The following is a 23,161-nucleotide window of genomic DNA, read 5'->3' on the forward strand; positions in this document are numbered from 1 at the left end:
TTCAAGGCACAAACCTTTTAGGAAAGAAACTAGAATATGAAAGGCTTAACCCTAAAAATAAGCTATGCTAAGGAAAGTGGCATGTTGCTTTAAACTGCATCTGAATTTACTTCCAGAGCTCCAGTGGCTCCTGCTAATACTTGAAAGTGGCGTTTGGGCTAGACTGAACAGCTGATGCGGTTGGATTAATTCTGTCAGCTGGGAACTGTCTGGAGCTTCGCGATGGTGCGATGGCTGTGAGACGTGGGGAGGCAGGAGTTAACACGGCAGGCCCTATTGCACGTGTGTGGAAACCAGAGTCCCTGCTCACACGTTCTGTCCCATGCTACTTCCACGCAGAGTGAAGCATTCCTTCCTTATTTATATAAGGAGAAAGCAAAGCGTATGGGAACAGATAGATTGAGACAGATACTCTCTTGCTGCTTAGACTGTATTTCCCTATGTACATCTCTCTCCAAAAGCTTTTGCCCAGGAGGCTTGATGTAGGAACCAGGAGCCTGGGTAAGGTCTTCCTTTAAGAACAAGCTGCTGCCTGCTGCTGGCACGGGTGACCTGCTCCAGCCTCTCCCGGCCGAGGCTGGAGGGTGCGTGCCCAGAGGACTGGGCTTGGAATACGCAGGTAACTTGCTTTGTTTCCTCCTCTGCTTGCAGCCGGTGTTCCCGGGAGAGCTGCTGGCTCACCGCTGCCCTGTGGAGGGGATACCCCCGAACTGTGCAGCTGGGGAAACCCGCTCTCCCTGGCAGAAAGGTAGAGATGAAAGTGGCAATTTCAACTAAATCTGTAGGAAGGAAGCCAGATGAAAAGCAGTCACAGGTATGGTAGGTGTGCAGCATGTTTTCAGGTTTTGTAACTGAAAATGCCTGGCAGGTTGTTGGTATTCGCGCTGCAAGCGGCTGTTGTGTGCCGTCAGTCGCGGCGAGCAGCCTTCCAGCCTGGTTCCTGGCTCCCAGGAGTGCCGTTTCCTTGGCGTGGCAGGCAGCCCTGTGCTGTAGCCAGCTCAGCTCAGTCCCTTTGATTTATTGGTGTCCTCTGAGCAGGCAAAGCACTTGCCTGCTTTGCTCAGCAGGCAATGATGTGTCTCTCCAGGAGACCAGCTGCTGCTGAGGTTGTCATATCAGTGAACCTCTGCAAAAGGGGTCTCCTCCCCACTCTGCGAAATGGTTCATTCGGGGGTTTTGAGTCGTGTATGCAAGACAGGAACATGTGTGACCGTGGGGGAAAGCTGCTTATTGCTTGTTATTTCCATCTTCCAAGCGTGGGGGGGAGCTCCCCACAGAATAGACTTGAAGACACTTCACAAAGTGCCTTAATAACATATACATATAAACTCCAAAGTGCTTCTTCTGGTTTGCTGTAAATGCTCTATTTGATTTCTCATTCCAGGCTGTTACGGAGATAATGAGATTTAACTGATCTCCAAATCTTGTCCTCCCCTAAACATGAGGTCAAATCTTATTATCTTACAAAGCTTTTGGAATTCTGTCTTTCAAAATTACATTAAACTGGGATGGAAGTTCCTCATGGCTTAAACCTCATTTCTGTAAAGCATCACAGTTCAGGGTTTTGTTCCAGCATTGCAGCCGTGCAGCTTCTACAGACTTACTGGCATGGTGAGATTGGAATGGGCAAATAAGCAGTGTTCAGCTAATACATAGTGCAACAATGTGGGAAGATCCATCACGGAGATGGCAGGGAAAATCTGCAGGGAGGAGATAAAGAAATATGTGCAAGGATGGGATTCAGAAAAATTGGGAATATGAGAATAAAATGTTAAAAATGCTGTAATGATTAGGGGAAAAAAAGTAGGTGAGCTTTCTTCCACTCATTTGTTGAAAAATCATGCTGCAAGCTTGTGTTCAGAGCTGGGAGCAACAGATCTGGCATTAGTGAAGCCCTATGTAAATGCTTCTTTTACAGATCTTTAGAAGAGTGGGCATATTCTGATTCTTCAAGCACTTCAGTCCCAAAACAAGTTAGCAGGGACTCTCCTCTGCCCTGAGAGAGTGCTCTTAGTCTGTACGCTTGGAGCGTGAACTTCAAGTGCTCAGCGAGCTGGATCTGGTGCCATTTCCTCACGCGAGCATGTCTTCTGTGGGGGGTTGTAGCTTTTCCTTTCCCATGGCAGCAATCTAGAACGACAGCTCATTCTTTCCTCCCAGCTAAAGAAATGGACAAAATGTCCTTTTTGCTCCTGAGGAATGGGATACCCGACGGAGTGGCGAATAGAGGACAAGCTGTTGATTAAGAGAAGATGCTGGTTAGTGGTTCAAGGCCTTGGGGTGGGTGGGGATCTGTAGTTGCATCATCCCTGCTGATGTGTCTCCTTTTAACCATCCAAGGAATTTGTCTTTCGCTCAGTGAGTGCATAGGTTACACCTGCGGTTCTGCGCCTGTGGCTCTGCGGGAGAGGTGGAGGCTTTGATTGCTCTCAGCAACTTTGCTCTTAAACTTCCCGCTGGGATTTGGCCACAGCGTGGGGTGAAAGTAGGGACCAATGTCTGATGCAATGAAAGAGTTGGGCAAGTGTTGTGTCAGCACCCTGGCTGTTGGGCCTGTTGTTCAGGGTTAGTGGGTGCCCGAGGTTTCCATGCTGGCACTGAGCATGTGAGCAGAGGCATTTTATAGCTTATGAAACTTTCTTGGGACTCTATCAAACTGTTACTTGGTGAAGAGGACTTTAGACAGGATAATCTCTGCTAGTAAATGGCCACGAGGCAGATGGCAGATAAGTTTGTGATGCTCTTCAGAGCCAATTATGTGAAACTTTAACTTTCTAAATGAAAACTGTTCTTTGGCTTGTCTGGATCTTGTATTTGTTTTGTTGTTGTTTGGTTGGCTGTCTTTCCCTCAAATGATCCAAAATCTTTGGGGTGGGAAGCAAGAACTCCTGCTCCCCATTTCCCAAGAAGAGTGATGGACTCTGCAGATATCTTGGCTCCTTAATTAAAAGGAGCCGTTCTTATCAGTGCTCCAAGAACTGTCCTGCATTAGATAACCAAGGGCATCTTGATGTTCACTTGCCAATTGTCTCCTGGAAACATGAGCTCCAGTTCCCAGCCCTGCTGGAGTGTAGAACTGGGAACGGACCAGGAACAAGATGCTGATGCTTTGAAGCAGAGGTCCACTGACCTGTTAAACTACTCTGTCTTTATGTAATAAAAATAACGGTATGGGTCCTACCTGCAAACAGTGAGCACAAAGCCTGCCTAAAGCAAAAATCTTCCTGGTGGGTTCTTTGGCCTCTTGTGTTCCAGCTGCCTCTTAAGGACAGAGAAAAGAAGTTGCTCGCTTAGCTAAATGCTGCAGAAGTGCTCAGTGGGTGAGAAAATGTTGTTTTGTTTTCCCCTCTGTAATATCAGGTATGGCTTGAGACAAATGCTGAAATTTGTGACCGAGCCTACTACGGCCACTCTCTTCCCTTGCCTGCTCTGATTTCAGTGCCTACCTGCCCTGGTGAGATTGAGAGCTGAGCTGGGAGTCCTACTCTGTCCAGCGCCAGTGAAGCAACCCAGCTTGTGCCTGTCTTGCTGCACTGGGAGGCTGCTATCTGTATTCCTCCCATGTTTTTGACGCTGAATGACCCCTACATTTTAAACTATAATGGCATGTGTGGGGTTTGGAGACAGCCATGCATGGGCGCGTAGTGATGTAGCAGATTATGTGGCGTTTTAAAGTATCCACAGATCCTGTGAGACAAGGCATTGGGATGCTGAAATAGTCCTTTTATTTTCCCTCCAGCTCGCAGTAAAACATTGGGTCTGCCCTAGATCTGGGATTTGAACATCTCTTTTCCCCTTCACTTGAACTAATGTTGTGGAGCGATGTTGCAGGCTCTTCTGTTTTTAAATTAGGGGCTTGTTACGTAAAGACCATGTAAATATCTTCCATCCTCCCGAAAGTGGTAAGTCTCCTCCAGGTGACTGAATGTAGGTGAAATGGTGGTAGCTGCCATCTTGATGGGCTTAATCCATGACCAAAATAAGCAAGCTCTTGTCCAGGATTTCTGGGAGCAGTCACTGGTTGTGCTTGAATTGCTCAGAGCTCAGTGCAGAAATGTGTCCCTCTAGCCCTAGCCCTCTCAAGCAATTACTGAGCTGTCAGTGAATGAACAGTGTCTCCCACTTGTAGGGACCCCACAAAGCGGGGATTATAATTTGTGCTGGCAAAAGGATGCAAGTGTGGGAGCTAATTACCTGGAGGCTCAATGGGCCATTGGAATGGTTTGCAGAGCAGTCTCTTCCTGCCCTTCTACGTGGTGCCGTTCAGATGCTGAGCCTAGATGGTCCCTGGATGTGCTAATTTGGGAGAGAGCTACTTGGCCTTGAAAACTTTGGGCTGGACTCAACAGGGTTTAAACACAGCCAGTAGCTAGATGGGAACTACATTAAGCTGCAGGGAGCAGAAGGGAACCGGCCACGCTCTGGAGGAATCCTAGCCCCATGCACCAGTGTGCAAAGAGTGTTCCCAGGCCTCCAGTGTGGCTGGGAGTCTGGGAATGGAGAGCTCCTGCTGGAGGGTTAGCCACAAAGGAGGTGGCATGTCCTCAAGCCTTTTCCTGCCTGTCCGGTAAACAAAACCTGAAAAATCTCTGTAGTGGACATGTTCCCTGCGCTTCTCGCTTGGCAGCATGACTGCTCCCTACAGAGGGGAGCAAGGGTATGTGAATGTGAGACGTGCACCTGAGCAGTGTGTTGGAGTTAGAAGGCACATTGGGGGTTGTTCAACACCCTCCCCAGTGCAGTTCCATCCCCAATTCAAGTGTTCTTGCAATGTCGAGGCTCAGGTTACAAGTATCCACAGGGTAAGCTTCTTATACAGGAACTGTGCCTTTTTGCAAGATTTACTGGAGCCATAACTTCTGTTTTTTCTTTCTTTCGCAGTACAGTGCCGTGGACAGCAACCCCCTGTCTCTCTACGTCATGCATCCGTTCTGGAACACGATAGTGAAGGTGAGACCTCATGTGTCATGTGAGTGGGGATAGCAAAACATCTGGTCTCTGCAAAGTCTTCTGCACAAAACAGTCAGCTGAAAGGATCTGCTTTGGCTGCAAGGACCTGTTCAGTTGTGGTGTGACTAGTGCAGAGGGTGTGCTCTTCCAGATCACAGCCTGCGTAGAGCTTGTTGCATCATAGCCTAAAGCTTTGTGTTGCTCTGCAATTAGTCGGATGTGATTAAGCATCATTTTTTTAATGCCCATGATTGTAACTAGGCTTCTGCCATGGCCAAGAGCAGCATCTAATCCTTATTACGTGTGTTAGTGAGTTCATGTGTTCTTTTCATGATTTCCATAGATCTTCCCTACATGGCTGGCCCCAAATCTGATAACGTTCTCTGGCTTCCTGCTGCTTGTCTTCAACTTCTTCCTCATGGCATACTTCGACCCTGACTTTTATGCTTCTGGTAAGGCTGCCTGTTTCTGTTTGGACATAAAGCATCAGAGTGGTAAAATCTCTTTGCTGCAACTTCTAGTGCTCGATGATTAGCCTTGTTAATCAGGGCATTCCCAGAGCCAGGTGGCTGTGTCAGCAGAAGGACGTTTTGAAGAGTTGAGTGAAAGTGGCTGGGCTTCGTGACAAAGACTTGCCGAAATACAACACCTTCCTTCTAGCTGCTGGGTGGATGTATGCTTGGCTGGGGGTGTGTGGGTAAAGGAGGAGGAAATAGACAATTTTTTCTGAGTAGGAAGCAGCTCTGTTTTCAGAGTTGAGAAGAACCTAATGCCTTCATTTTAAAACCAAACAGTATGAAGTACGAAACTGCTTTCCTGAACATCAGCAAATAGAGCCTTGTTTGCATCCCAGCTAATTTTCCCCCCTGCAAAAACAAACCAGCACAACATTCAAATTAACAAAGACAGAACCCTTTATCTCTGTTTTACCATTCTACATATTGCAAGGATACACACAGCTTTCCTTTTTTTTTTATTTATTTTTTTTTTAACTGTATGCTTTACAAACTTCTTGCCTTTCTATTGGTTTCAGAACAGCAGAGACTGGCTAAGAGAGCAGAAATTGCAGTGTGCTTCCCATGTACTCTCCATCTGTTCTTTCCCCTGCCCCCCCTTCCTCCTTTGAGTTGAAGGTTCGATTGCATCTCCCCTCTTGTGGAGATGTCTCTGAGAACTGTCGTGCTGTATTAACTTTTTTTTTCCTTGTCACTTACTAATATCTTCATTTATACATTTTTTTTTCTCTACCTTTCCTCCTGTCAGATTTAGTTTGGGTCTCAGAAGAGTTTCCTCGATTCTCTTAGGACTGGGCCAATCATCAAAATACAATTCAGTGTGGGAAAAATACTGTTTCTTGGAATTGACTTTGTCTGTAGACAGCCAAATACTATTATTAATACACCAGGCTTTCAAAAACTTGAGTGGCACCTGTGGCCCTGTTAGTTAAGTTTCAGAGTATCTGTTGGTCCATGAGCCGTATGTAGCTCACAGTAGAAAGTTCAGTATAAGGATCCCTGGAAGATCAGATGTCCAGAAACTTTGGCTCTGCCAAAGGCACTGCAAAACAAACTCATGCTATGAGACCCTTTTATGTATATGTTGCACGTGTCCTACCTGGAAAAAGAACATTTCTTTTCCTTTTGCTGAAGAGACCACCAGAAGCTTGTGCCTTCCCTCCTTGTTGGACAGTTTCATAGATCTGAGATGCTTTGCAGCATCTGTGCGTAGTTTTGCTGGAAAGGTGCCATTATGCTGCTCTAAGGAAACAAGTGGCACTCGTACATGGAATCATTGTTACTTTGGAAAACCTTCACGTGCCTTCCTGTGAGGCTGCTGCAAAGAGGCTGTGTCTCTTCTTGCTTTTTTTAAATGCAGCCTTTTGGCTTCTATAGTTGCAGAAAGCTAAGCTGACTATCTGTCAAAACAACGAGGTGATATTCTGAAGTGAGAACTCTGTGTTGATCAGCAGGTACAGACTGGAGATTGGGAAGGCCTTCCCTGCATGTCTGAGAAGGGTGTAGTCACTTGTCCAGCAGAGAGTTGACTCTGTTAGCAGGTGACTGAGGATAGTCTAGTCTGCATTCACTTTCCCATCATGTGTTTGGACTACAGTAGCTAGCTGCCATCACCAGTTCTTTGATCCTGTGACTTTGCAGAAGCGGGAAGAGAGGAGAAGTAGGTCCTGGAAAATGAAGGCCTGTGACTCCTGTTCTCACTAACCCATTTTCACATTATTCACCTGGTTTCACCAGGTTTCACACTGCCATTGTATCCTGGGAGCTAATGCCTCATTTTTCACTGTTTTAGTTGCATGAGTGCTTTATATTGCTGTGCCTCTGGTGCCAGAATAAACCTGTTGAATGTACATGAGCTGTCCTGTCTTGGATCTTTCTGATCTCTGCAGCTCCTGATCACCAGCACGTTCCAAGTGGAGTGTGGGTCGTTGTGGGTCTCCTCAACTTCATTGCCTATACATTAGGTAAGACTTTATCTACAGTGACCGATTGGGGGGCAGTTTGTGATGTGTCAGTCATCTGTTCGTGCTGCAGCTGCATGTTGTCTTATCTCCGTGCCCATTGAGAAACTCTGATTCTGGGCTTCTGCCATGCCCTGATGTAATTGCTGCTTGGGCTACTAGACCAGTTTCCAGAACTTATTTTGTGAAGTGGATGGAAGCAAGTTGGCTCAAAGCAAGGGAAGCAAAAGGTAGATGTTGTAACTGGCTTTGAGATGACTTGTGAAATTCTGGCTCTGGACAATGTTAAATATAATCTTAATCTGTAAATAACACTTTCCTTCTGCTCTATTTTTTGGTTGCAAAGAGAGGGGGAAGGAAAAAAAAAAAAAAAAACAAACCCCACACTCCCTAGAAGGGTTGGAGGCGAAGGAAGCTGGTATTCACTCCTTGTGATGACTTCAGCAGCTGTGAGCAGGTGTATTGCTCTGCATGGGGATTTCCAGTGCAACTCTGTATTTCTCTTTACTTTACAGATGGTGTTGATGGGAAACAAGCTCGCCGGACCAACTCTAGCACACCACTAGGAGAGCTCTTTGATCATGGTCTGGACAGCTGGGCATGCGTGTACTTTGTTGTGACAGTCTACTCCACCTTTGGACGGGGCTCCACAGGCGTCAGTGTCTTCGTTCTGTACCTCCTATTATGGGTGGTCTTGTTTTCATTCATCCTCTCCCACTGGGAGAAATATAACACAGGGATTCTCTTCCTGCCCTGGGGATATGACATCAGCCAGGTGGTAAGTACACATCACAGCCACTGTTCTTCTTCAACAGAAGAAATTTGATAAACTGAAAGCATGTGTGGGTAATATTGCGCACTGAGGTGTCAGAGATGCATATGGCTCTGGTATGTGTCTAAAACCTTGTAAATCAGTCATAGCAATGCTATCTGGATGTGAGCGTGCTCTGCCTGTGTCTAGAAATTGCAGAAGAGTGCTTTCCGAGCCATGTGCCTGATGTGCGCTTTGTTGAGCAGCACAGCATTAGGAACCCTCTCTAAGGTGAGATGCTGAGCCCTTTGCATGCAGAATGGAGCAGGGTCCTTGCATGCCTTTAAGTTACAGTTGCACTAATGAGCAAGTGTCACGTGGCGTTAGAATTCAGCTCCTCAAAAATGAGATAGATCCAGGGAGGTTTATGTGCCTTTCTGTGTTCTGAGAAGCTGTTGTGCTTTCTTTTGGACTTTCTGTGCTAACAGGAAAGCAATTGCCCTTGAAAAATGGATATTGACTTGGATTTCCTGTGCCTGGTTTCTGTCTGCTGTACTATGATTTCGTGTTAGCTACTTGAACTATTGCTCTAGTTAGCTTCCTACTCTCGGTCAACGTGGGTACACCGAAGTGCAAGAAGTTTGAGGTGCCTTTTTGCACTAGCAGGATGTGTGCCAAATACAGCCAAATAACTCACTGGCATGTTAATCACTCTGCCTGGAGCAAAGGTTCCTCTGGGAGGTGCCACTCTGTACTGTACCACAGTAATTGGACGGTGGACGTTAAGGTTATTAACAACGAAGAATTGTTTGGTACGTCATCATGACCTATCACTAAGTACTTCTGAGAAGGAAGCTTATACAGAACTAAGATGCGGTTCTGTATGAGTAAAATTCACCTTTACTGCTTGAAACTGTCCTTCCTAGCCAGCGTGTAGTCTTAGCCCTGAGCAGTGCACAATATTTGTTTGTCTCCTGGCTTATCAGATCCTGCGTGAGAAATGCAAAAACTTGGAAGGAGAGTAACCAGGTGCAACAGTATTAATTGCAGTAACAATCTTTACAAGTAAAAGGAGACCTTAGCTGGTCTCCTCTGATTAGCTATATTCTGACCCCTTTCTCCAAAAGCGTTGCTAAACCCTAAATCTTTTGGGTCTCTGACCTCCGCAGGAAGGTGGGAGGTTGAAGACTAAGCTACTCTGCAGTGTATTTCAGTCAAGTTCAGGACTACTATTACTGTTAAACTAAAAAGTTCCCCTTCTTAGCTCTTTTTTTTTTTTCCTCTCTTCTCCATATTGCTTGAACAGACAGGTATAAAGAAGGGTCCCTGAACAAACCCTTCAAGACTGTAATTTACTCCTAGAAAGTGTATTGGAGTTTGTCATTGCAACTTGTAGTACAAAACCTGTCTCTTGTTTTAAGCGTCTTGTGAATTCAAGCTGCGCAAGGGCACTTTTGCTCATGCTGTGAGGAGCAGCTCCTAGTCTTTGCTTTCCTCTCCCTAGAAGAACATGATGACTTGTGCAGTTTTCAGCAGCTCAGCTACTGCGTTTTGATTAGTCCTAGTCTTGTAGCATGAGGTGCTTTCGGGTGGGGTGTTTTGGTTTGTTTTTTGTGGTCCCCCCACCCTCCCCCAGTGCTGGTGGAGATAACCAAACGCTGTGTCCTTTGAAGTGTGCTCAGAGAGCTGTGTTTCCCTGGAGCTGCCTGGCGTGCCTGCTCGCTCTGCCAGGGCTCGTGCTAGCAGACTCGTCCGCCTGGTTACTCACGCCTGCTTCTATTCTGTGTTCTTTTTCAGACCATTTCGATTGTCTACATAGTGACAGCCATTGTGGGAGTTGAGGCCTGGTATGCACCTTTCCTGTTTAATTTCTTATATAGAGACCTATTCACTTCAATGATTATTGGTAAGAAACTCCATGCTGAAGCCTGTCTTTTAAACATCAACTTTTACCCAAACTGAATATCTTAATTATTTTGTTCTGTTTGCTCTAATGAAAGTTCTTGTAGGCTGTTACCGAAGTGATTAATCGGGATGTTCTTGCATCCTGCCCTTTGATTGTTCTGCATAATTAATTGCCTTAACTAGCCTCCATGTACCTGCATCTGTGTTGATCGGAAGATGAGGAAGTAGCATGTATGTTGGGATCATGCCTTTGGATTTATTTTTGTGCTAATCCCAAGGGTGGGAGTGCATGCTGCTGCTCCCGGCATTAGCCCTGTGCTGCATAGCTGGATTTGAGTTGGAGCTAATAAGAGCTGCTGAGAGTTGAGCTAGAGCTGACAAAATGATGGGACTTCTGCTCTAGGCTGGGCTAGCCTGCTTGGCTGGGAGGTAGCTGGAGCTGAAACCTGGCCTCTGGGTGGTAAATATGAGGCACCCTTGAGCCTGGGATCTGTGAGCGTGTAAATGCATGTCTTCTCAGAATACTCGTGTGTGAAAAAGGAGTTGCCCGTGTGCTGGAACATCTCCTGTCATGTTGTACAGGGGAAGCACAGCTTCTTTTCGGGAAGAGTTGCAAGGTTTTTAGACTATGAAGCGCAAACTTGCCCACAGCGGATGGTTTTTGGGACCGCTCATGCTGTTTGTGCAGGGTGGTTGGTTTGCTGCATAAAGATCTGTCCAGCTGAGCAACCACCACCACCAAGGTAGTCCTGGCAGGAGAGCTGGCCGCGTTTTGTCCTGCAGTGCGGACCTGGCAATGGCCTCGGGCAGGCAGCATTTGTGGAGCAGGACCAGAGCCCAACGCATGCAGCTGTGAGCCTGGGTCTGTTTCAGGGAGGAAAGTTTTAGCTGAAGAGATGGGGAAAATGCACTCTCCTTTCTGAAGATCCTGCCATCCACCCACCCATCCAAAAAATCAAGTAAGAGGGTGTGCAGCCTTCCTCCAGAAAAGCCCAGCCTTTTCCCTCCAGTGCTCATTCAGAACAAATCCCTGCAAACAGGGAAATAACATGGGTGAAACTTATTTGGAGGGAACTATTTTTGCATAATATAATTTGACTTACTCAGAAGTTCTTGTCCAATTTAATTTTTCTTATGTCTGTTATAAGATATAAGAAAACAGATATATTTCTGTATCTGTTTCTTTAGGGGGTTAATTATCACTGCTTAATTTCAAGTTAATATGTTTGAATGGTTACATTAAATCTAATCAAGAGGATATCTGAGCTTTGCTTTGGCAGCAATGTAACTTAATAGGTGAATAATAAATGCACTTAGTTTTCTTACTTGGAAGATGGAGCATGGTGCATTTGCTGATCAAATATGTGCAGTTGGATAGGAGTTGTGTTTTTTAAAGCAGAAATAATATGTACAAATCTATTAAATACCTAGTGCTGGATAAGCAAGGAAGAAATTGTGGTGGATTCTCATAGGTTTGAGTGCAACTGTTGTTTCATAATGAGGCTGAGGTTTTCAACACCATTTACACTCATTGTATCATTTGTCAAGTTAATTGAAAGTAACTTTTTTTTTCTTCCACAAATGGGAACTGAAAATGCTTTTATGTAGTGGGAGAAATAGCACGTTGACTTCGTTATTAAGATTGAAAACTCCTTAGTGCACAGCAGCATGACTACTTGTAGAGTTTGAACTTAACTCATGTCCAGTTAAAGAAAGTATAATTAAACCTTGTAACTGTTTAAAATGTAAGGCTGGGCTCATTAATGCAACTTTCTAAAATTCAAACGTCCTTAACTTGTAACTACAGCTCTTGAACCAGAATTACGATTGCATACTTAACTGTGCTAAGCTAGTCTTGATGCACCTCTAAGCTATTTTTGTTGCAAGCAACCTAAAGCAGAGCACAGCCATCCGTCTGTCCCCGAGGTGCACGTGACGGAGATTCCCTCTACCGTGGGGCAGTAACACAGCTCTTTCTCTTCCAGCTTGCGCACTCACTGTGACGCTACCAATGAGTCTGTATAACTTCTACAAGTAAGTTTGTTCCTCTGCAAGTCACCCTTGCCATGCTAAAACCTTTGCAAGACCACCCCCTCCCCAAACCCTCTTACAACTTGGATTTTTTAAGTTTTCTGATGACTGTCATTAGAATGACAAGGCGACTCTTACAAATCAGAAGGTCCCAGTTTGTAGGGCCCACCACAGAGTGGGCTGGCAGCTGCTGAACTGGGTCTTGTAGAAGGACCACCAGCTGTTGAAGGCTTGCCCTGTTGTTCACAACCCATAAAGCTAGCAAGATGCTTCTGTAATTTAGGAGCTTTTTAACAATATTAACAAACAAGATGCATGTCTTCCTTGTGTGTCTACAATTATGGACTGATATCAACAGTTTTGGGTAACAGTTTGACCAACAAGATCTTACAGTTCACTTGTGGTGGCAGGGACCAGGTATCTTGTAGCTGTGGTTCCAGGCATTCTCATTTCTTTGATCTCTTACTTTTCAGGGCCTATAAGAATAACACCTTGAAGCACCACTCTGTCTATGAAATTACACTACCACTGGTATCCCCAGTGTTGCTCTTCATGCTCTGCACCACTTGGATCTTTGTGTCACCAACAGACATCCTGGAGGTCCATCCCAGGCTCTTCTATTTCATGGTTGGAACAGCCTTTGCTAACATCTCTGTAAGTGTTTTAAGCTCTGGTCTATCCTTTGGGAAACTGTGAAGTGTCCCAGAATGCTTGGGAGACAGGAAGAAAAAGACTAAGTTCCAGCTGGAAGAAAGAAGGGAGATACAAAGATCAGCTTAAAACAGCTTTCCTATTTGTTCTGTCAGTCAAAGCAAAATAGGAAAGTGGCAGAGGTTGTAAAGTCTGCAGATTTCACCGGCGTTTCTGTACTGCAGCTCTCTTGAGAAACCAGAGAAATAGTTAAATTGCATGCATTCTGTGTTGTGAATAGCAGACTGCTAATACTGAGGGAGTTCCTGCCTTTTTTGACTAGACTTAAAGTGGGAGGGACTAAAGCTTTTGTCAAAATGTGATTTAGTTGCATATTGCATTTGTATTTGCTTGAGACCTGTGCAAACAAAGGCATCTGTGCTCGCCGTCTCAGAGGCGCAGCCGTGTAGCTCTGTGTGTCCATGTTCTGGGTCTGGCAGCTGAGCCTGCTGCTTGGCAGGAAATTCTGCAGATAATGCAGGGGAGGCTTGGTCAACTCACGGGAATTTCTCTTTCTTTGAAAGATGCCCTTGATGCCTGCTCTCCTATGGTCTGCCCTGCTCCGTGTGCCCTGAAGGAATTCTAATGCAAAGAAAGATCCTGAGTTTTCTAGGGGGAAGTCAGTGGTGGTAGTTGTAAGCACAGGTGTTGGTACATATTCATGCATGACCTTCCTGTCTGCATTACGGATAGCTCTGCCTTTGTAGAGTCAGTACCGGATGCGAGCCAGGGCACCTCTAACAGCGCTCTCTTCCTGCAGTGCCAGCTGATCGTCTGTCAGATGAGCAGCACACGCTGCCAGCCTTTGAACTGGATGCTGATCCCCATAGCAGTGGTGCTCTTTGTGGTGATGTCTGGACTCGCACCAAATAGCGAAACACTTCTCCTGTACTTGTTAACTGCTCTCCTCACCCTAGCACACATCCACTACGGAGTGATAGTGGTACGTAAACTCAGTACTTAGGTTTTGGGCTTAGCTGCTGTCTCTGATCATAGGATTTACGTGGATGGTGGTGTTGGCCTGAGGTGGAGAATACTCTGCTTAAAAATAGGTATATTGGTGAAATAGTTGGGGGCACTAGCTTTTTTTTTAACACTGTCTGTGACCATGTGAAACTTGAGGCGAATTCCTTACAAGACTGTGTGGGCTGCTGCATAGGTTGGAAACATGCTTTTCACGATGTGTTGGGGGTTGTTGTACCAGAGGTTGGTTTGAAATAAATACTTACATCTCTGCTGCTGTGTTTAACTTGTCTTAGTGGCAGTTGCAGCTTAGACATGAGCCGAGTTGGGCACGCAAGCCGAGATGGGTCACCAGTGAGATCACAAGGGTCAAACAAGCTGTGATCAAACCAGGCGCTGGATGTGAAGCTGTGACTTAAGTAGGATGCAGTAACATGGAGCCGGTGGCGATGAGGGTGTGAGGCTGAGTTCCAGGCGCTTCGTCTGTGTTGGCACACGCTGTATAAGCCCTGACGTCTGGCCGAGGCTGGGCTCCCTGCCACAGAACCTCGGGCAGCAGGAAGGGCCATCCCAGTACATACCCAGAGTGGCGGATGTTTCATCCGGATGTTAGGCAAGAGTTCTCAATTTAGGATTTCTAGTATTTAAAAAATCAAACTGCTGTTGCTGTTAGTCTGGCTAACGAGCTCAATTTGTGACCTTCCTGGCATGCCCTGCGTATGTTGCTGGGAGAGCCAGGATGGAGAGGGGAGGTGTTGCTGCAGAGAACACAGTGACATTGCAACTGCTCAGCCTTCGCCCCTGCTGCAAGGGCTGTGTAGAGATCCAAGGACTGATTTGCTCCCTTTGCTCTGTGCAAACACTGCCTGACTCCCTGACCTTGATTAACAGAGAAGAGAAAACTAGCTCTGAAGAGTCCCATTGTGCCCCAGAACGCTGCTGAAAAACTAGGGCAAATGACCCTATGTTCCCTGCAGAGCTGGTTGCTACCATGTATGTACCCCCTCCTTGGAAAGCCCTGTCTCTTAAGAACTTCGGGTTTAATATGGAGCCTCTACAGTCAAGCTTGAACTGTACTTATAGTAAGGAAGCAATTCCCAGGTTGTCTAGTCTTTCCAATTAGTGTAATGAGGCTTCTATGCAAGAAGGATCTGATTAGCTAAGTAGCTTAAATAAGTTTGGTCTTGGAGTCATAGATGAAGATGGGGGCTGATGAGAAGGTGTAATCCTCCTACCTAACCGTGCTTGCCCAACGCATGCAGTGAGTTTCTCAGTGCTCTGCTCAGCTGAGTTTGTGTTTCCCTCATCGACCCACTCCAGGCCAATCTATACAGTTTCCTCTACTAGGATAAAAGAGCCTGTACTGAATTGAGTCTTTTAAGGCTCTTTGAATGGCATATAATCCAATTTGTTACTCCCAAATCAGGAATAATTTGGGAATAAATTCTCTGTCCTGACTTGCTGTCTGACTCAGTGTCTGGTGTGATTCAGCACTACTTGTTTCAGATTCTTGTAGTGACTTTTGCTTTACTATCACCAAATGCCTGTGCTGCACTATGCTTTTTATGCTCTTGTCTGCTGCTCTGCTTCTTTATAGTTCTACAGTTGCTAGTTCACCCTAATATGGAAAGAAAGAGGCCAAATACCTGAAGCAGAGTAACTTCTTTCATCCTGTAAACTGGAAGTCTCTAAGCTGTGGGAGGCTTACTGTAGCCAGTGCAGTCACAGCATCCTCCTCCTGGTTCTCCTGGGTGGACTCATGTCCTCACGAGCAGTTGCTGATGCTTGGCAGCGCTTCATGCACCCCAAACCCAGCTGTGGCTGGTTCTGCACAACTGCAGTGGCTGGTGGAAGTGAGGACTGAGCTACTGGAGGATCAGGTGAGGGCAGGGAGCTTGGATCCTGGTATGGAGGCTGCAGGGAAGCAGTGGGAGAGGAGGTGATGAAGTTGTGTGTCTTCCTGAGTATAATGCAGACATACCTAAGGTCTGTCACTGCTGTCAGCAATAGACACCCCAAACTGTGCTGTTTGGAGATGTCTGACTGCCAGCCTGGCACTGGGCAGAAGGGCAGCTCCTGTGTTTGCTGGTGGCACTGGTGCCTGTGGAGAAGCCCTTTGCCTTGGGCTGGGAGGAAGCAAGGAGTGGTGGGCTTGGGGAGCAGGGCGAGCAGGCCCCCTGAGGCCTGGCTGTTCATCCGTCACTCTGTGTGCTGCCAGCCAGAGAGCACTTAGAAGTAAATGGTGTTTCTGGGGTTAATGGCCTAGCAGAACTCTGCGCTGCCTTGCCTTGAAAGAACATTTCCTGTTGAAGCTCTTAATCCTGTGTGGTTTTCTCTTTTCCTCAGAAGAAGCAGTGGGAGCTTTCTTTCTGATGCTAGTGTAAAAGGGGCTTTGTCGGGGATGTTGAACAGCTCCTACAGCGTTACATGCAGCATGCAGCCTGTATCTGTGTGTCCCAGGGAGCGGCCTCCCCGGACAGTCCCGTGTCGGTCAGGCCCGTATGGAGAGTGCTGTGAGCAAGCTGCCCTTGCAGGGAAGCAGCTGGAGGAAGGAGGCTGGGCTCTGCCCTTTGCAACCTAAACGAGCAGTGCTTACCCGAGGCGCCGTGTGCCGCTGCAGAGGTTTGGCTGACAGTGCAGGCCCAGTACTGTGGGTGAAGACCTGCGTTAGATCTCTTTCCTGGGGTATATGTCTGTGAGCAGGCTTGATCCTACTCACTGTACAAGTGCAGTTATAACCCTTACATAACCCATCTTTGTTTTCATATTCAGTGTGAGATATTTGACTCCCAGTTTTAATTGTGAAAGGATTTGGGGAACAATTTTCCATGTAGATATCTGAGACCATCAAATTAATTTAGGCAAGATATTAAAAATATTGCTCAAAGACGCAGAGAGGGATTGGTGCTGCAGGGTAAAATCCTGAGTGCCTGAGTTTGGGACAGGATGTTTCTGACCTTCTCCTCTGGGAGGGCAGGATGGAGCTGAGCATGCTCCTGGACAGGCCAGGCTGTTTCTTCTGTTCCTCATATCTCTCTGGAGGAACAGCTCTGGGATTCAACTGCTGTAAAACTGTACTGTAAAACTCTACCATATGAAGCCACTTGGGGAAGAGGGTGGAGAAATTCAGCCCTACCTAGCGCAGTGGGAGAAGTTGGCACATGGCAGGAAGGCAGGACCACATCTTCCAGGACTCTCCACCTGACTGATCCTGATGTTGGGTTGATAAGGGCAGAGCTTAGTGATTAGGAAGGGTGGCATGTCTGTGTACTTGACCAGCCTTGTGACATGGGGAAGATGCTGTAGTTCAGGTCTGCTCTGCCCATGTGGAGCATGCAGGACCTGCTAGCTGGTCTGGGGCTCTGCATGGTCTGGGAGCCAAGAGTTTAGGACCATGCCAAACAAACAGTGGCCAACAACGAGAAAATGATGCAGGAAGGTGACAGGGCTTTGTCATCATGGCAAAGAACTGGTCCAGCTCTCTGCCCCCTTTCTTTCTCATCTGCCTGAGTCTCACTAACTCAGTCATCTTGTCTGCTTTGTCCCCAGGTGAGCCAGCTGAGCAGGCACTTCAATATACGGCCTTTCTCACTAAAGAAGCCCACAGCAGATTGACTAGGAGTGGAAGAAGAGAAAATCAGCTTGCAGTCTGCAGAAGTACTGTAAATAACTGCTGCAAATACCTGTAAATACTTCAACCATCACCACAGATCTAAACCTATCCTCTGGACAGACATCAGGGCAAAGTACTCACGGTTTCCAGTGCAGCCAGGGCAGGATTGGTACAGGATGACCCCCGCTGCTGTGTGAACACAAGCCTACAGTTATTCAGTGAAACTGGACAAGGAGGGTAGCCTTTCAAGTCTCTATTACTGTATGTTAGACCAGCTGAATGTTCCCATGAAACCTCAGATTCTAGCTTTTGCTCAGATAAAGCTGGTTGGGGACGCAGATGACTTTACCTGAGCAAAGCACCTTAACCTGTCACCAAAAACAGCATAGCAACTGATTTCTACAAGGTCAGGGGAACACCCTGGTGGTAGGGGGACTCCTCTCTCTCCCTAATCCTATGAGATAAATGTCGTCCTGAGCCGGTACTTAAGGAACATCTGGTGACAGTTCTGTCCTGCCTTCCTGCACTTGCCTTTTAAGGCAAATACTTGCAACTTCTTAAGAACAATTTCTAGTAGTTCCACTTGAGGAGTTTAGGAATCAAGATTCAGTTTCATTTAAAAGTGGGAAGGCAGCTTCCCTCTCCCCTGACCCAGCTGTGGGTACCAAGGACCATGTCTTAACACTGTTCTTGTCTGTCCGTGTGTGTTCCCTGACTGGCATTGGGATGTGGGCTTAAACTGGCAGTGGTTAGGGCAAAAAAGGTGGCATAAAACAGCCTCTGTAACACAGAGCCAAACTCTTCCTTCATACTAGTATGAACTTGCCGCTCAAGGTCAACTCCATTGGATCATTACATGCTGCCTGGACCTCTTGTTTTGTAGCCAGGCCCACTCTGCACATAACCCTTCCCACTAGACCATCAGCAGCAAATCCACAGCTTAGAAAAGCACCTTAATAAATGTTGCGTGATTGTGTGTGTGTTCACTTCCAGAAAGCTTACAGGTGTGTGTGGCGGGGTCCTTTTCAAATACCATTTTTTTTTCAATACCGTTTTCCCCTGCGGCTGCATGTCTCATCCAGGGATATATTTGTTTACTGTCCATTTGTAAAAGGCATATTTTCATTGATTTATTTTTTAATTTGTGTTTTTTTTCCACTTGAGTTGAGTGGGGTGGTGAAGACTGAATGCTGATTTTCTTTTTTTGATCACTTTATTTAATGAAGATTTGTGCTTGAATGAAGAGTGTAGCTTAAACCCAGGCTCTGGAAAGGCTGCATCCGGAAGTGAACAAGCACAACAGATTGTTCATATGTAATTTACCATGGGAACAAAGTTGTTTATACACCGATTATTGTGCAACGTGGTTTGTAGAAGCTTGGTCACAGAATTTTCCTTCTGCAGGAGAACAATCTTCCTGCTGTAGGAAACCTTCAAACTGTAACTACTATTTAATGCTTTTTCTTTTGTAAATTCGAATCATTGTCATGCAGACTACAAGACTTGAAATCTTGAATTTGGTTCACAGCATTCACTGTATGTGGAGCACAACTGCTCTGTGTGTTGTGACATGTGAAATCATGGTTGGTTGGTCATGGTACGCCCCGCGAAGAGAGAACTGGAGTGTTCATCTGTGCTAACGTCGCGGGGAGGGCTTGGCGTGGGAACGTGAGACTAAATGTCTTTATGTTCATTTGTCTGTACGGCTATGTGTCTGGAAAAGGGTGTCTAATCTGGGAGAGGGAGTAAATGGTTTTCAGAGTTTATTTAATAAAGTAGCTTATTCTATATATTTTACTGACATTGTACAGAAAAAAAGAATCAAGTGTACAGAGGATTTGGGCTGTGCTTGAATTTTGACTCTTGCTATTTAATGAAATATAATTATGAGGGAGATTTAAATCACAGTTGCACAAGAACTACAGGGAACTTTGAAAGGGGACACAACAGTTATTTATGGAATGTGTTCAGATAGAAAAAGTGTGCTAGCAGCACTGACACAAAGTGGAGCTTGAATGATTTCTCTCTAGTCAGGTGGTTTCAGGACCAGGGAATAACTGAGCTGCTGCCTCAACTTTTCAGTTGAGTTCTGGGGTCCCAAGGCTGGAGCTTGTGTTGTCCTGTGTCTTCTCATTAGCACAACTGGCTCTAAGTCTGGCCCAGTGCTAATGCTGCAGGAAGATGTCTGGTCCTAAATCTTGGGATGTCGCATTGTCTCATCTACCTTTGGGCTAGTGCTCTTCAGTAACACATAGGAATATATTCTGAAAAAAAAGCCCTTTGTTTCTAAAACTTAACATATTAAATATAAGCAGGACTTCCTCTCTAAAATCCTGCTAATAGCTCTCAAGCTGTGAGACAAAGACATCTCTTAAAATCTGGAACCACTTCCTATCTACACAGGCTTTATCTTTGGAGAGTCCTGGATTTTGGTGCCTTAATTTATTGCACCTTCAAGCTAGAAAAATAACTACTAAAATTAGTGCTGGAAAACAAGCTCATTTGTCTCTAGTGCCACTTATCACAAGGCGGGCTTACGGCAAAGCGAGGTGAGAGCAGACCTGGATCGTGGTGCGCATCCGACTCTGCTCCTGACACGTTCTGCTACAAAGCTGTGTGGATTTCTGTTTGAACTATTTTAAACTAAATCACTGCTTCTCACGGGTTCTAGGGGAGTGGAAATACTTGAACAGAAAGACCAAACTGATTTTGCCATGATGGGGTGTGGCATGCTGAGAAACAAATTATTTATTAACAATAATGGTTTTGTTTTAAGTCTTAAGAATAAATGTATTCCTTTCTCACTAAAACTATCTGAGGGTAATTGTATTATGGCAGTGCTTAATTGCCTTGCTGGTTAGGCTCTGTCTTCAGATCTCTCTCTCTGTTAATGGACAGTCCTTTTGGCACGATGATGCTCTCTTGGGAACAGACAGAATCATGGTCAGCTCTGGTAATATATGCGCTCTCCCTTTTGTTTTTCTTATCAAGTATATGAGAGCTGGTCTGTGTTGTCTCTTTTTCCAGGCATAGTTTTAATCATACTTCCTTAATTACTGAAGGAGCTACTGAGCTGATAATGAAGCTGTTCTATGCTTTCCTAAATCTGTTTCAGTACTGCACATTTTATCTCTATCCAGAATATTGCCAGGAAAATACCAGCTTTGGGAGTGGTGTTGAGGGCTGCAGTCCTGCAGGACCCAGGCCTTGGCTAGAGGAGCCGATGCACGTCATGTGGCTCCTGTGCCACCGAGTCCTGCTGCTGGAACGTCCATGTCGTCTCCTCGGGCTCCAGGCACATCCTAGCACCGCAGAAAGAGGTGGCCAGTGCTGCCAGCTGCTCCTGTTTCTTACAGTGCTGTGGCTCGTGCTTTGACCTGAAGCAGGTTTTTTTTGAAAGCCTGGGACACGTTAACCAGAGTCACTGCAGGAATCCTGTAGCTAAAGTGGAGAGGCAGCCTTCCTTCCAGGCAGGGTTAATCCACCCATTTTTTTTTTTTAAAGTTTTGTGGTTCATATCTGCAGCTTCTGCCTCTGAGCAGATCCAGGAACCCAGCTCAGGAATTAACAAGAGGGGTCAGAGCTGAGGATGAAATGTAGCTTTGGGGACCTCTTGGAGCGTGGGTGAAGTGGCTGTCACACTACCAACATCCCAACTACAACAGCTGACCTGCAGGCTTACAAACGCAGGAAAATCAAGCACTTAAGTATTGTGGTTTTAGCTGGTTCCTTTCCCACAATGTGTCTGCAGTGCGATTAACTCTCCTCTGTGCTCAGTTGCTGCAGGATCTTGGTAATGGCCTCTTCTGGCTCTTGAATGACAGTAATCTAGTAAAGGCAGCTTTGCCAGAGCCACAGGAGCAGAATGTTAAAAGCATGAGCTTCTAAGGCCCTTGAAACATGTATTTAAGCTCCTTAAATAGAGCTTGCCTGATGCTACTTTCCAGGAACATTGAGTACCTGTAGCTTTTAGTCTGAGAGCTGTTCGATCTGTGCCTCTGAATAACAGGTCATTTCTAGTAAGGCCCCTTAATTTTTACCCCCTGGGAGCATTTATACCTGCTTGTAATAGGTCTTGAAAGTCTCCTCTAGACAACTGTTGCTTTTGAAACTTAAGATTTTTTTTTTCTTTTTTTATACTCTCTTGCATCCAAGAGAACAGTTGCTTTGTTTGCAAAAGCAAGCGGTTAGCTAAAGCTCTGGTGATCTTAGCTCTTGGCAAAACTGCATTGAGGTTTTGTATCATTTTCAAACTTGCATTTAGGTCACTTGCCTGAAACAGTCTTGTTTCTAATTGTCCATTTTTGGTTAGCTTGCATCAGTTATGCGGAAAGTGTGAATTCTTGTGTGCTGAAGGGTCCCTCTCTTTACGCACCACCACCCCAAAATCTTTTAGTGCGGTGTCAGTCTTGCTTAGGTGCTGTGGGGTTGACTGAGCAGAGATGGAGCTTCAAGCTCGCCTGCTCTTTGCTTCTCCGGCGCAGATCTGCAGCCGCGGGGGAGCCGCAGCTCTGAGCGCCCTGCCTGCCTTACCCGCCTGTTCTACCTCCCGCGCTGCGGCGGGAGCAATGGTCAGGGCAGCGCGGAGGCTGCTCGGTGCGGGCCCGGGGCACGGTGAAGACGGACACTGCTCTAACCCGCTTATGGAGATGGTCTCTGTTAGCCTATGGATGCTCCTTTGGCCCAGCGGGTGCCTCAGCCCGGTGCTCTTTGCCCCAGGCAGCGGGGAAGGGAAGGGAGCAGAGGAGCTCTGGCAGCCCAGCCTGGGCTCTCCCATCAGCGATGGCCTCGTTCAGCGGTTTGTTCGCTCTGCCAGGGCCGTTGGCAGCTGCTGGTTTGGTGTAGTTACTTGGGGGTTTGTTTTGCCTTTTTGACTCCAAAAGGCACCGCTTGCCGAGGCGCTTCAGTGGTCCCGGCCGGGCAAGGCCTCCCAGCGCCCGGGGGGAGCAAGCACGCGGAGGGCTGGCTGGCTGGAAACGCCGCCGGGCTGGCCTCCGAGGGGGAGCCCGGGGGACCGCTGCCCTCGGCGAACCCCGCCGCAAAACCGCCCCGACGGTGCCGTCTCTGCCCGCAGCGGCCGGTCGTGACAGTGAGTCAAGGTTTGGGCCCTCCTTAACCGAAATCTTACCTCCGCTGCGCGGGGCGCCTTGCTTGGTACTGTTTCTTGAGCGTTTAACTGAAACGTGCTCTGGTTTTAGCAGCAATTAACGCTCCTAGTCGCCAGCCCCGTCCCGAAGGGGAAGGTTGCTCGTGCAGGGATGCTCTCAGCCCAGCCCTCCTCTCGAGCGAGCGCTGCCTCGAAGCCTCTTTTCCGGTTGTAACCCTGCAACCGAAGGCGAAGCAAACCCGTGGAAGAGCAAACCCGTGGGCTGGACAGGGAGGAGAGGCTTCCCCGCGAGTCGCTGGCGGGACCTGTTGCCTCCACAGCCCGGCGCTCTCCCGCGCGGACGGCGTTGGCCGGTTGCGGGCTCCGAGGAAGCCCTGCGAGCCGGGTGCGGGGCTGGGACCAGCTCGTCCCCTTCCCTTAAGCGCCGACCCAGCAGGCAGAGCTGCCCACAAGCAGTTTTGGGGCTGCCACGTTCCCGGGGCTCCCGATCCCTTCGCCAGAGTCATCCTGTTGCTGGGAGTTTAGGTACTGAAGTGGGTTTGAATTACAGTCTGTTAAATGCTATTACTGAAATATTTGTTGTGTAAAAAGACAGACAAAAATCTACTAAAGTTCACTAAAGAATAAAATTTTCCAAGCCTTTTCGTCCGCCTTTTCAATTAATCCTGTGTGCAT

The 23,161-nt window shown here is 46.8% G+C and overlaps 1 protein-coding gene across 2 annotated transcripts in view; it reads left to right on the forward strand.

The window, feature by feature from the left end:
- Positions 1 to 19,176, forward strand: part of SELENOI (selenoprotein I) — a 34,063-nt gene extending 14,887 nt beyond the window's left edge. The window contains exons 2-10 of one of the 2 annotated variants that reach the window (XM_062573376.1): positions 4,882 to 4,950; positions 5,294 to 5,402; positions 7,355 to 7,429; positions 7,942 to 8,204; positions 9,975 to 10,083; positions 12,068 to 12,116; positions 12,587 to 12,767; positions 13,564 to 13,746; positions 17,316 to 19,176. In XM_062573376.1, the coding sequence (XP_062429360.1) occupies positions 4,882 to 4,950; positions 5,294 to 5,402; positions 7,355 to 7,429; positions 7,942 to 8,204; positions 9,975 to 10,083; positions 12,068 to 12,116; positions 12,587 to 12,767; positions 13,564 to 13,746; positions 17,316 to 17,432 (1,155 nt within the window). In that variant the 3' untranslated portion in view covers positions 17,433 to 19,176. The remainder of the gene's footprint in view (positions 1 to 4,881; positions 4,951 to 5,293; positions 5,403 to 7,354; positions 7,430 to 7,941; positions 8,205 to 9,974; positions 10,084 to 12,067; positions 12,117 to 12,586; positions 12,768 to 13,563; positions 13,747 to 17,315) is intronic. The other variant, XM_062573377.1, reaches the window with a different exon arrangement.
- The last annotated feature ends 3,985 nt before the right edge of the window (positions 19,177 to 23,161 follow it).

This window comes from Rhea pennata, chromosome 3 (assembly GCF_028389875.1).
Source record: "Rhea pennata isolate bPtePen1 chromosome 3, bPtePen1.pri, whole genome shotgun sequence".
Classification (NCBI taxonomy): Eukaryota; Metazoa; Chordata; class Aves; order Rheiformes; family Rheidae; genus Rhea; species Rhea pennata.